Source organism: Vitis riparia, chromosome 1 (assembly GCF_004353265.1).
Source record: "Vitis riparia cultivar Riparia Gloire de Montpellier isolate 1030 chromosome 1, EGFV_Vit.rip_1.0, whole genome shotgun sequence".
In the NCBI taxonomy this organism is placed as follows: Eukaryota; Viridiplantae; Streptophyta; class Magnoliopsida; order Vitales; family Vitaceae; genus Vitis; species Vitis riparia.
Window position 1 is genome coordinate 3054917 of NC_048431.1, and position 13851 is coordinate 3068767.

The 13851-nt window shown below is 35.3% G+C and overlaps 2 protein-coding genes across 2 annotated transcripts; one reads left to right on the plus strand and one right to left on the minus strand.

Moving 5' to 3' along the window:
• Positions 1-6310: 6310 nt before the first annotated feature.
• On the plus strand, positions 6311-10300 carry LOC117918191 (dihydrolipoyllysine-residue acetyltransferase component 4 of pyruvate dehydrogenase complex, chloroplastic). Its single transcript, XM_034834704.1, has 6 exons — positions 6311-7363; positions 7477-7668; positions 7794-7881; positions 8005-8075; positions 8177-8260; positions 9862-10300. The coding sequence occupies exons 1-6, from the start codon at positions 6443-6445 to the stop codon at positions 9964-9966; spliced, it is 1461 nt and encodes a 486-aa protein (XP_034690595.1). The 5' UTR covers positions 6311-6442; the 3' UTR covers positions 9967-10300.
• Positions 10301-10762: 462 nt separating this feature from the next.
• On the minus strand, positions 10763-13611 carry LOC117918202 (ACD11 homolog protein). The gene is made up of 4 exons (XM_034834713.1): positions 13299-13611; positions 11637-11809; positions 11347-11492; positions 10763-11232 (listed from the first exon to the last, which is right to left on the minus strand). The coding sequence occupies exons 1-4, from the start codon at positions 13500-13502 to the stop codon at positions 11126-11128; spliced, it is 630 nt and encodes a 209-aa protein (XP_034690604.1). The 5' UTR covers positions 13503-13611; the 3' UTR covers positions 10763-11125.
• Positions 13612-13851: the final 240 nt, after the last annotated feature.

Below are 13851 nucleotides of genomic sequence, written 5' to 3' on the forward strand. Positions count from 1 at the left end.
ATAAAAAAATATGGAGGAATATTTTGTAACAAAATATCGATAAAAATAAAATAAATCAAAACAAATAAAAATATTAAAAACTTCATAAATGATAAAATAAGTAACATTACATATTGAAATTGTTTTGTTAAAGAGTATATATATGCCTAATTTAAAAAGAATCAATTTGAATATATTGAATGATATAAAAAATAATAAAATATATAAGTATTTTTTATTTAAAATAATAAATTTTATTTATCTTATATTATTTACTATACACATTACATTACAGGGATGATATCTTTTAAGGTAAAACTTATTTTAGTGAAGTATATTTTTATCTAATCAATAGTTCATACTTACTAAGAAACACTTTGTATAGGATTAACTAACTTGAGAAACAGAATTAATTGAACTATATGAAATAATGTTAGATGATAAAGAAGTCATAGCACAATATTTCTATTCACAAACATATGATAAAAAGTATGCTAAGATTTACTAAAACACTAATTTATAGTAGTTATTATGATGGTAGAAAGATGTTGAATTGAGATCTCTCATTTCTCAACATGGTGGCCCTTGGTTATTTAGGATGCTTTGTCTTTTCACTTGGGATGTTTATTCCCTTTAATGCCTTCTATACTAATCGTTAAAGTTTCCTATTTGAAATTTGACTGAGAGAAATGTGTTTTAGAGCTTCATGTCGAGCTAGGAGAAGAATCTCTAAAAAAAAACTTGGATCTCGAGAAAGACATGTACAAGGGTTTGATATGGTTTTGCTCTGAGATGAAAACCAAAAGTCAAGCAATAGCCATCTTGATGAACTTTGTAAAAAATAATGATGTTAATGAGGTAGAAGAAAATGAAAAAAAATAAGCTTCCTTTTAACTAAAGAGTTAGTGAAAGAACAAGCGAAAATTAAAGGGAGAGCCCATAGTTCACCCAAGCATCACTAGCCATGGCTGATGCCTATTTGATGAATTGTGTTGAACCATCTAAGAATCATACTCATATATCTTGTCTTTAAAGATGATCCATGCATTGCATTTGCTTAGTGAATGAGAAGTGCAATCCTCTTATCATGCTCTTCGATAGTTGGCCTATAGTGATTACTTATCAGTTAGACACATATTTCTTATTTATCCACTGATGATGGTTTTCCCACTCCCCAATACGAAGGGCATACTTGGAATCAAAAGGCAAACACATAAAAATGATGTTTTTAATTTTTTTTCATTTAATTATGAAATTTTACTATCTTATTATTCCAAGTTGATGACTTTATAACAAATATGGTAAGTGATGGAAGGATTTTGCCTTTTTATGTTAGGGTGTTCCCAAAAAAACACATTTTTGTTGCTTCTTGGTTGTGCTAAGCAGGTTTCCTAGATAAACAACTCAATTGTTGTCATTTGGTTTAGGTAGATATCTTTTAATGGTTTAACAATTTGGGATAAGTTTTAAATAAAGCCCTTTTTGCAATTACCATTTCAGTTTTAAGGCCCTATACTTCATGGTTGACTTGTTTAGATAGTGTGACATAATAAGAAATTTGAGATGCTAATTGATATCCATACATTTTGACTTACCCATTATTGGTAAGATAGCAAAGCATCTAATGATAAGTATATGGACTCACTTTGAGAGTATGTGTCCATGTCATGCTCAAAAAAAAAATTATATGGTGTGGGATCATCAATAATGATAAAAATAATCATCAGTGTTATCAAGCTTACCACAACAAACAATTCAATTTCTCAGAGGAAAGATGTGTTAATGTCATTGAAAGTGATAAGTGGATGCCTTGGGATAACAAGCAAATGGATAGAGAATCTCATTTTATGAAACGTTGAGATGTGTAAGATATCTATAGAGCTTCTTGATTCAACATGTATTGCACACATTTAATCCATTGATTGGCAATGTTAGAACGTGTGCATTGAGGGTGAGTGATTCTATCCAAAGAGTGTAATTGTTTTGTTAATTAGGTGTGAGCTTATCAATGATGATAAATTGGAAATTTGTTTACGAAGTTTATTCCTTGTATTGTTCTTGGTGAACCACTCTATATCTATCGATTCCTTGTTGATCATGTGAATGAAAGGTTTTGGTGGTATATTTTCTTTGTGACTTGGAAATTGAGGATCCTAAGTGTTTATTTCTAGGTCTTGGCTAGTTGTAAAAAAATTATGGGATTGGTTCCCATTTGGCTTATTTTTCTACTAGATTTTTTTATTTTAATTTTAATTTTTTTTTTAAGTATTATTCATCTTTCATGATGAAAACAACAATATGAGCTTTGATATCTTTTAGATGTATCTTTAAGTTGGGTATCAACCATTTAAACTTGTTTAGTTATTGATTTTCTTGAAGAATCTTTGAAATATTGTATTGAGTGAGATAAGAGACCATAAATCACACTGCGCTGGCATACATTTCATAGTTATTTAGGTTATTGTTTCTATTGCACTCTCTTGTTGTCCCTACATTGTTTCTTATGGGTCTCTTTTTTTTTCATGCTATTTGATATATGTGATGTGCTCTAAACTGTGGGATATCTTGTTTCCTTTGAGTAGTGCATATTTGCCCATTTTCCTAAAATGATCTTCAAGGATTTCAATTTTTTTTTTGGAAACTACCTTTTGAAGATCTTACTTAGGCACTAAAGCTTGTTGAAATGTTGTGATGGCATCCATCTCTTTACTTATTTCAATTTTTAGTTGGTATTAATTGAATCTTTTCACAAATTGTTGGATAGTCTTGCCTACTTTAATATATATGTTAAATGAGGCTCCTCATGCTTTATGTTGAGCCGATTATTTATCTTATCCCACACGTGTTATGAAAGGGCTCTAAATGTTCTAATCGAGTTAAAAGGCAAGTAGTAAAACCAAGAATCATGCTTTAGAGGATAAAAGAGAATACTTTGCATAGGAGTGCATTGTTTTCTACTTGATAATGCGTAAAGTGGTCATAAGGGTGGGTTCAAGTTTCCATTATAAAGATTGAACCAAGGAATAGTAAATCCTCTATGGGTGCTTTAGACAATGTCTATTGAGTAAACATGGTATAAATTATTATTTAAAGCATGATGGATACTAGGTGGCTAGAAGCCTTTATCCTCGAGAAAAACTATTTGTTGCTAATTGATTGATGAGTCAATATATTCGATGATAGATGTGGTACATGGTTCATGTGTCAAATAATGCCCCTGATCAATATGAGCTCAATAAAGGTTTCCTATGGGAATAGTTTTAATAGTGATGGTTGATATGTTTTAGTACTCATGGCATAGAGGGGGGGTCCTGTGAGATATTTTTCTACCCATGTCTTCAAAATGTCATTCTCATTTTGAAATCAGTCTAATGCTCAAGTGAATGCTTTGTGCTACTTTTGGTATTCTTCTTACTATTTCTCATATGGTGTTTGAAGAGTTTTCAACTACTCTTCTATAATATGGTGTTTGACTCACTGTAAGTCTCAAAGTTGGCTCATTTTTGCACCATCTCCATTTGTTACCTCTTACTAACCATGCTTATAGTGATCAATGGAGACCATAAACACACTTAACACCACCATCCTATGCTTGTGCCATCATTGCCTTTCCTCCTACCTTCTAAGTAAGGTGAAATTATTCTTCTTATCTTTTCCACATCACCATTATTGTATTGAACCTTTATGAAGTTTACATTAGTATAACCTAGGTTTAACCAAAGAGGGTAGTGAATTGAGTGTTGGTTAAATTTATATAGTTTTTACTAAAATGAATGCAAACGATGATAAATACAAATAGAAGTAAATAAAGAAAGATGAATGCAAATGATTTATAGTTGTTTAATGTAACTTGACCCATGTCTACTTTTCTCAATCATCAATCCCAAATCGAGGGTTTCACTATCACCAAGGAAATGAGTACACTTGGATTATTGATTCTAATGGACCTTTAACATCATTTGTTAAGTGATATCTCACACTTGAACTCATCCTCACAAGGTTTATGATAAGAGAATTTTAACAATAAGATTGTAGTTGCAAGTTATGCTTAAGAAATACCAAGAAAACTAGGATTAATGTGATGCACTAAGAGAAATATGTAAGTTTTTAAACAAAGGTACTCAAAAACTACTTTTCAAAGGCTTAAGTACTGATTAATGGTGATTTTCAACAACTCTCTTAGCAATAAATGAGCTATAGGAGTATTTTTATAAGAGATTCGATAAGGAAATAGTCGTTAGATACTTTTTATATTGTATTGGTCAACCAAACAATTGACCACTCAACTCATTGTTGGAGGTACAAAATACAACAAATACTCTTTGGGAGAGCAACAACCATAACCACTTGAACTACTAATCAATTGGTTAAGGTTTTCACCTTAACTACCGACAATTGCAACTTGATTACTAGTTGATTACCCTATGATATTTAATTTTTTAAAAATTTGTCACTTAGTTCAAATGTATTGGAAAGCGACTAACTATACAACTCCTACCAAACTTAGAAAACCTTTTCAAGATGAATTTTATTTTAGGTTAGGTTTTCTTTAAAATGATTTTTTATCCAATCTTTGATAAATTTACAAATGATTCAAAGTAATATGGTGCTTAAAAACTAATAAAATATAATCTTAACCTAATTCAATCCTAACAAATAACTTAACACTTAACAACATTTATACATTAATAAAAAAAATATCATCTAGACATTTAATGATATTCGACTTTATTTAGATTTGATTTAAATTTAAACATATTCAACTTTCAAACAAAATACAAACACCACCTTAATATTTAACAATATTAAGACGTTGATTATTTTATTAGATTTTAATCTTAAAATAAGTTGTTTCAACTTTCAAAGCAAAAAAAAAAAGAAAAAGAAAAAAAGAAAATTAGAATTATTTATTTTTTTAACTTATCACCCTTTTTAAAGACAATTTTGTCTTAATAGGAAATGAAGATTTTATTTTAATGGAAAAATCACTTAATTTTAATAAGAAAATTAATTTAAAATAAATTCACAAAATTTTAAAAACAAAACTAAAATTCTACTATATGCACTACTATTTTGTCTTGTAATTCATGTAATTATCAACCAAATTAAAAGTGCATTTGGTAATAATTTTAGGAAACACTTTTAATATTTTTAAGAGTGTGTTTGGTAGTGATTATTGAAAATGTTTTTAGCATTTTTAATACTTGAATGATAAAAAATTTCGAGTACATTTGGTAGTAATTTTAAGAAGTGTTTTTAGTATTTATAACACATTTAAAATATTTATCTTTCAAATATTAGAAATGTTAGAAATGCTTCTTAGAATCATTATCAAACAAACTTTAAATTTTATAAATTTTGTAAATTCCTCATTCAAAAATAAAAATAATAACAATAAAATCATAAAATTTATTTTAGAAATAATTTTCTTACAAATTTTCAAAAGTGACCAACAACAACCAAAATAATCCATCATTAATTCCCTTTTTCTAATTAGAACTTGAAAATATAATTTATACTAATCTAATTATCCATTAAAATTAAAAATTCTAATTAATTTTTAAAATTAAAAAGTTAGAATTTGATACTTTTTCCTAAATTTAAAATTTAAAAATTAATAAATTGATCTAAATAACACAACACTTACGTATTTAAATCATAACACACAAGCTCGAAGATAAACAATATAAAAACAAATGTTAACTTAATTTTTTTTAACATTTATTTTAGCAATCGAGCATAATTAAAAGCCTCATTGTATCCAATTACCAATTTACTAATTAATAATATAATTAATCATTAACAAATTTTATTATTATAATAAATTATAATATTTTTGGAAAATTTGAAAATGTTTTATGTTACCAATTTTAAAAATATAATAATTAATTTTATAGATATTCATAACATGCAAAAATAAATAAATTTAATATTTAAAATTATTAAAACATTAATAAAAACAAATTACTTAATATTTAGCGGCATTTAAATATTAATAATAATAAAAAAGCCTTGTACCCACAAAAATAAGGCTTTTTAAGCCTTCAAAAAAGAGCTTAGCCCATCCCAGGCTGGGAAAAATCATTTGGTCATCTGTTCCAACCTAGTCGTTTTAAGTCTTCAGTTGGGTACCCAGCCCAACCCAAATTTCACTTCTCAGTACTAGTCTTTGGGCTTGGATTCAGCTTAGCCCATGAACACTGGAGTAATCTGAGACTTCTCTTCCTCTTGGCCATCTGAGCCCAGCCCATTAGCAGAATAATTTTTTCATTTTTTCTTTTTTTAATAAAATGGAATGGGGTATTAACAAAATCTAGAGCGTGGTAGGGGCGATGTTAACAGTGGGGGAGCTTAACGCCTCCAACCAACTTCACCTCGTCTTCTCCGCCCTTTCTTCCACCTTATTTCTCTGTCTCTGCACCATACGCACCAATACACACACACAAACAATCCCAAAGCAGCCATGGCTTCACCTCTTCTCTCTAGGGTTTCCATCTCCAACGCCACCGCTGGTAACACCATTTCCTTCTCATCTTCAGTCTCCAATGGCCTTTTGTGGCGGCGATCCATTGCATTTCCCGATAAATCTCGCCGGAAGGTCTCTACTGTTCAAGCCAAGATCAGGGAAATTTTCATGCCCGCTCTTAGCTCCACCATGACCGAGGGCAAGATCGTGTCCTGGATCAAATCCGAAGGCGACGTCCTCTCCAAAGGTGAGAGCGTCGTCGTTGTTGAGTCCGATAAGGCCGACATGGATGTCGAGACCTTCTACGATGGAATTCTCGCGGCAATTGTTGTTGGCGATGGAGAAGTTGCTCCGGTCGGTGCTCCGATCGGGCTTTTGGCGGAAACCGAAGAGGAAATCGCGGAAGCCAAAGCTAAAGCTTCAAAATCTGGTTCTTCCGCGCCTCCTCCTCCTCCAGCTCCGGCTGCCGCTTCGGCTTCACCGGCTGCTCCAGCTGTTGCCCCGCCTAAGTCGGCTGCTTCGGCGCCGGTACCTGATGGACCGAAGAAGATTGTTGCGACGCCTTTTGCGAAGAAGCTTGCGAAGCAGCATAAGGTGGATATTGGTTCGGTGGTTGGGACGGGACCATTCGGGCGGATAACGCCGGCGGATGTGGAGGCAGCCGCCGGAATTTCACCTTCCAAGAGCACTGGCGTCAATGTGGTTTCACCCGTTGCTGCTGCCCCTGCTCCGGTGGCTGCTGCCGCACCAAAAGCGGCTGCTTCTCCGGCTCCTCCTCCCATTCCGGGGTCGACGGTTGTTCCTTTCACTACTATGCAAGCTGCAGTGTCGAAAAATATGGTGGAAAGCCTTTCTGTTCCCACTTTTCGCGTGGGGTATCCAGTGTTAACTGATAAGCTGGATGCTCTATATGAGAAGGTACATTTACTGCACTCTTCTATCGAATTAGTTTGTGCGAAATGTAAGTCTATTGGGTCTGATTTCTGTGGAGAAACTAGGCTTATTGAACTCAATTGCTTCCTACATTTCAGGTGAAACCAAAGGGCGTAACCATGACTGCTTTGTTAGCAAAGGCAGCAGCTATGGCACTTGCTCAGCACCCAGTTGTTAATGCAAGCTGTAAAGATGGGAAGAGTTTTACATATAACAGCAGTATAAACATTGCGGTAGCAGTGGCAATCAATGGTGGGTTGATAACCCCTGTTCTTCAGGATGCTGATAAGGTAAATGACATGCATTTTCTGTGGAAATTCGTGAAAAAATTCATGTATCCTGTCAAGTTATGAATGGTGTTTTGATTTTTAATTTCGAATTTAGTTTAGTTAATAGTTTGTTTTTGATGGTGTAGTTGGATCTCTATCTGTTATCTCAAAAGTGGAAAGAGCTTGTAGAGAAAGCTAGGGCAAAACAACTTCAGCCCCATGAGTACAATTCAGGTTTTCATTGTTTAATTTTTCTTTGTCTTCTCCTCTCTATACGGTTTTGGGGCACTTAAAATGTGGGTTGTTCTTTCTTCTTTTGGAGCAAACAAAATTAAGTTGTACTTCTCATTCATCCAGGGACCTTCACTCTGTCCAATTTGGGCATGTTTGGTGTAGACAGGTTTGATGCTATTCTGCCTCCTGGTCAGGTGAGTTGCAAAGCCAGGACTTTCACCTTGATTAGTTCATAAGATTCTTCTGCCCTTTTGGGCATGTGTGAGCTTTTTCTGAAAAATTGGAATGATATCAGGGGGCTATCATGGCCGTTGGAGCTTCAAAGCCTACTGTTGTCACTGATAAAGATGGATTCTTCAGTGTTAAAAGTAAAATGCTGGTGAGTTTATTTCTGTATTTTGATGCTCAAATGATGCTTTCAATGTTGACTAGCTGTTAGATGTGACATTGAAGATCCAAATCCTATCAATAACCATTTCATGTTTATTCTCTTTCAATGGAACTGTTTCCCTTTCGCATTGGAATGAATTAAATTTGCCTATTTCATTGGCTGTGTTGATAAGCTATGTTGCATGACACTGAACAAGGTGCCTTCATCATAGAGAGCCACATTTTCATACAGTATTAATTAAAATTCTATACCTTTAACTTAAGTCTATAAATTTCACAAAGGAGGACTTGATTCATTGTGTGCGGCAAAATAGCTGCCAGTTTGCTCTGCTTATTGTCAACATCAGAAAAGGAGCAAGTATCTGCCCTGATCCATTTAAATGTCATCCATTTTGTTCTTTTAGAATAGTGTAAAGACCTATGAGAATGTCTTAAAGAAAAACATTTCTTGACTGAGCATGAATGTCTTTCAATCTGTTATACCACTCTCTTGGTTAAGTTGAATGTGAATGCACCCTTTGTTATACTGCTCTCTATTTCATCTAATACCTTCGTTAAGAGGATTGTGTACTCCTTTAAGATCTCATTACTGCTGTGGGTATTTGCACTAGTTGGCAATTGGTACAACATTTCTGGCCAACTGATTCTCTCTCCCCCCCCCCCCCCCCCAAATAGGAAACTAAGTTATGGCCAACTGATCTTTTGAGTTCTGCTTGGCAAGTGGGTTGTGCTGTGGTCATGGTCTTAAGTTTTTCCCAGTGATAGTTAAGGAAATCTTATCACTTGATTAGCTAGGTCTCAATAACATTACTTGAGATTTGTAACATGCTTGACATGAGTTTTGATTGTGGTAGGCAATGGTGAGAGGAGGAGTGCAGTAAACCCAATTGGAAGGTGGAATGCCTTGTTTGTTTTTTAGTCCTCTCATGGAATATGGAATAGTAACTTGGTCTACTGTTAAACCCACATTTTTGTTGCATGTATATACCTGCAAAAAAATACTACCTTGGTTTCTGAAACTGATGAGGGCAGTGTCAATGTTTGTGCTATTCTGAAATCCAATATAGAATCTAATATGCTAACATCCTGATTATATTGATCAAGTAAAAGATGGAAGTAACTGGGAATCCCTCATTCTGCAGAAAATATCTTGGCTAGTATAACTTATAACATCATGCATCATTGGCTTGCATGTCTCTTAGCATTCAGATCTCGTTAGGGACAACAGATCTTGTTGGAGTACATGGTTCTACCTGTTCTTGGTCGGTGATGTGCATTTATGAGATGGTTGTTTATGAGTAGAAGTCCTTGACTTGTGAATTTGTTTATCTGTCGAATTCTGCTTATAGTATTGGAAGCCCTTTTTTTAAATGTTAAATAAACTAAATCCTATTCCAGAGGTGCCCTGAGAAGAAGAATTAAAGGTTAAAACCCTTGATAATTCATGTTTTCTAACTCCAGCCTTTTGTCGCGCCAATGCAAATGATTTCTTCTAACTTGTCTTCTTTTCTGGGGAGGAGACACCAAATTCTTCCTAGTAAAAAATTTTTTGTAGCAAAACACTGAACTGAGTTATGAATACTTTTTCAGGTGAATGTTACAGCTGATCACCGAATTATCTATGGTGCTGACTTGGCAGCCTTCCTTCAGACCTTTGCAAAGATCGTTGAGAACCCAGAAAGCCTGACATTGTAGATGATGATTCAGGTTTGGGCGGAAATTAGTTGATATTGAGCTTCTATTCTTTTGGGGATGACAACTGTAGGAGAACAGAGTGAGGCCAAGGAACTTGGTTTTGCATCTGCAACCTTAGTAATCCCTTGAGATGCTATTCTTATGTCGTATTTCTCTTTTGTTTTGCGTAAGTGTTTCAGTACTTCACACTGTTGAGCGTTTTTTGAAACACGGAAATAACTACCTGAAAGTTGTTGATTGAAAGTGATTAACGTGTTAGGTAGTGGACCTTGTAAGGCATTTTGATAAATTCATTTCCTCTGTGTTCTCGGATTAGGCACTGAGTTTGATCCAACTCGCATACATGGTGCTAAACATTTGCTTAACTGGCACAGAAATAACGACATGAAACTGCAGTCTCGAGTGACTCTTCCGAACTATAGATTGCACTCAAAGCCCTCACCCTTGTGGGTTGAACGTCTGGCTCCCTTATTTAGAGATTTCTTAGGATTTGCCATGGGCATTCACTCATCCATGGAGTTTGTTCTCATTTCCATGTTTAACGAAACAGATGTCATATAGCCACGTGCATGCTTATAGTGGGGTTGGACTCATTGGAGGTTGGTTGGGTTTTCTTGTTTTAAGTCACTAAAACAAGACGACCTGAAGTCTGTTTCATTCTATTGCTAAGGTAAGGCCTAGGAGTGGGCCTTCATATCTTTTGGACCTTGAGGTAATGTCTGGGAGTGGCCGTCAACCACGATTAAGATGTCGAGGCAACAAATTTTCGGGTTGACAAAAATAAAAAATCAGACAATAGACAAACAATTCTTTGAAGGATTGATGTAATCATATGGTTGGATAAACACTGTGGGAGCCAAATCCATGTTCTATGCATATACATCTACTTGTATGCTACCTAGCTTGAGTATGCCCGGCCACAACCAGCGGAGAACACCCAAGTTCAATGAATTTAGAACTAGTATAGAACCAATGAATGCAAAACAAATCCAAAATTAGAAACAAAAAGGAACAGAGAAACACTACAAAATGCTGTTGAGATGCGTCATGGTTGTCTTCCCTCTTATAGCATTCTGGAGCAGCAGAACAAGTATACCGCCCAAATAAGAGGTCTTTTTGTAGTATCGGAGTCTCTGACACCTCCCACAACAGGTTAAAATCACCAATCCAAGCTGATATTCCTCGCCATGTACAGTTCATCAATGTACGCTATAACTGGAAGTGAGGCATTAATGTACCTTCTCATCTGCTTCTCTGCTGATTGACCTGCAACCATATATATATATATATGAAATGATTACAGGTGAGGTCTAAGGGATGATACATCAATAAACCCATGAAAACCTACTTATTTTGTGTACAAAGGGATCATGAACTCACCATTTTCATTTAGCCTCACCAGAAGTTGTTCCCTAACTGGAAGAGCATACATCCCAGCAGAAACAGCCGTCCTGACAGCCCATGTATGATATGGTGCACAAACTTGTGAATAAGCTGCGGAAGCTGCTTCTCTTAAAGAGAAATCACTGAAAGCAACACAACAAAAACATTGGCCAAACGATCCAATCAGCATCGCATCCATATTGCAGCCATGCCAGTGCCAATAAAATATATCAGATGTGACCAAAAGTATAAAGAGAGAAAGACGCTATTGTAAAGGAGAAACATACTCGGATAACAAAAATTGTTCAAATAAAGCTCTGATGAGGTCAAGACCCTGCCTAACTCGGCGTAAATTTCGTGAATGGCTTCCTGCTGATCTCACAGTGTTATTTTCTATATCACGGTCGATTATATCTTCTAAAGTGTCATATGTTTTTGATGCTTCCAAAAGATCACGTATCTGAATGTTTCATTCAAATCATTAGATCCGGGAGAGACCAGAAATAAGTTAAATAACACATGGATAAGTCACAGAAGTGCACAATGTATTGAGTACTACTATTCTTAGGACCCTACATAGAAGCACAGTTTAACTTCAGAAGGCAGGTTTGATGCAAAAACCCCAGTGAGTCTCAATGGAAGGAGGAAAAAGGCCGTCCATAAAAATATAAAAACCCATATATTCCACGGCCAAGAAATTGACACCAAAGTGGAAAAGGGACTGAAGATCAATAACCCATATTACCTCACTGTTGAAACTCCTTTCTAGCTGGTGAAGTGGTAACAATACCACATTGTTCATCATCCAAATATCATTAAGGAGTCTCAACCCCCTGGTTTAAAGAAACTATAGGAAAAAAGAAATTGAAATATATCATGATACATCAACTTATGTTGCCTTCAAAATTTGTCAGCATGACAGCTCAGATAACATCCAGAGCAACAGCAGGAAATCTCTCTGATCATTTTTTCCCCTGAGACTTCATATAACTCTCATTGTCACTCTTGTCTAACTTCAAAATAATGATTTTTTTTCTCTTTTATTGAAATTGGAAAGATATTGAACTTGAAAATCTAGTATCCTTGTTCGCTTAATCTTGGTTCGTATCTTCCACTGTTGGCCAGTGTGGTCAATCTAAGTCTTAACATCTCTGCCTCCTTCCCTGAGGAAGCAATTCTATCATTTGCTTTTCCTGCCTCCTCCCCTTTAGGTAAAATGATCATGTTGCACAATCACACAGCATTATAAAGACCCCTGGTGTATCATGCTTCACCAATTGATATTTGGGGCTCGTATTGGAGACGATGCATCAAAACTATTTCTATTATTTACTATAAAACTATAGCAGAGCTGCCTTATTTCATCATTAAATTTGTGCACATACAGTTGTAGCAGAAATGTCTGTTATCTTCAGTGACAATCAATCCTCAAAGATACCCTTAATTTCTTTCCATCTTTTCTTCCCAAAATAGACCAAGTTGATTTCAAACGTTTCAATGCTGGAAAGTTTCAAATATGGCATCAAGTGCACAACTGAACTTGTTTGCCAAGCCTCTATTGATGCCCTCCCATTCTTCATGGACAAAGAGATAGTGAACATGAAAGAGCCATGTGTATTTATATGATTGTACATTTTTTAAAAAGATAAACTCCATCAACATGCCCCATTTACAGAGGGACCCCTCTTCACTCCTTGCGTCTCCATGCAAACCCCAACGGACCCACAGTTTTATTTTGATTATTGAACCTTGAGGAACAAAACGGGCTCCCTATTAAAAGGAGAAAATGGGTCCATTTCAATCCAGAAACAGTATAGTGAAAATAGCAATATGGAAAATTGAAACGAACAAGTTTTTGTTGGTTAAAGATAATAGACTCCTAAAACACCCATAGAGAGAGAGAGAGAGAGAGAGAGAGAGAGAAAACGATTGAGATGAAAAAACAAAACCTTGGAGACGTACTCCAACTCAGCGAATTTGAAAGCGATGCCAAGGCAGCCAAAGAGAACCGAGACGAGAGAGCAGGCATCACAGAAGGTTATCAAGCGAAGGTGGTATGAGGGGCATGACTTCACCAACTTCGATAGCTCCTCGAAAGCCTCCGCCATGGCTGCCAGAGGCGTTGCTTTAACGCTCTCTTCTTCCTGAGCCATGTTCCCCCTCGCTTTACTTCCACTTCTCGGTCATCCCTTTTGTTTTGATTTGTTTTTTATTTAATCAAAATTGGTCCAAGACTTTTATTAAAATTATAATTGTTTCCCCAAAAAGGTTGGAATTTGAATGGGGAAACGGAATAAAACAAAGGTGGGTTGGAATAATAGAGGCCTCTCATAAGTCGGTCCTAGATTTTCTTTTAATTACAAGGAGATGCCAGGTGTTGGGGAAAGGCCAAAGCGTGTGTTGTGGTTGTGGATTTCTGGGTTGGCTATTCATGCGCCCTTCCTCACGCCCGCACCGCACTCATTCCCTCGCCTTCATCCCACCATTTTTGACCCAAAATAG

Bases quoted from the DNA above. Each gene is read 5' to 3' on its own strand.
- LOC117918191 (XM_034834704.1), top strand. From the start codon at position 6,443: ATGGCTTCACCTCTTCTCTCTAGGGTTTCCATCTCCAACGCCACCGCT. The intron at 7,669-7,793 runs GTAAATGACATG...TTGATGGTGTAG, and splicing joins TTCTTCAGGATGCTGATAAG to TTGGATCTCTATCTGTTATC. The intron at 8,261-9,861 runs GTGAGTTTATTT...ATACTTTTTCAG, and splicing joins GTGTTAAAAGTAAAATGCTG to GTGAATGTTACAGCTGATCA.
- LOC117918202 (XM_034834713.1), bottom strand. From the start codon at position 13,502: ATGGCTCAGGAAGAAGAGAGCGTTAAAGCAACGCCTCTGGCAGCCATG. The intron at 11,810-13,298 runs GTTTTGTTTTTT...TGAAACATTCAG, and splicing joins AGTTGGAGTACGTCTCCAAG to ATACGTGATCTTTTGGAAGC. The intron at 11,493-11,636 runs GTATGTTTCTCC...TGTTGCTTTCAG, and splicing joins GAACAATTTTTGTTATCCGA to TGATTTCTCTTTAAGAGAAG.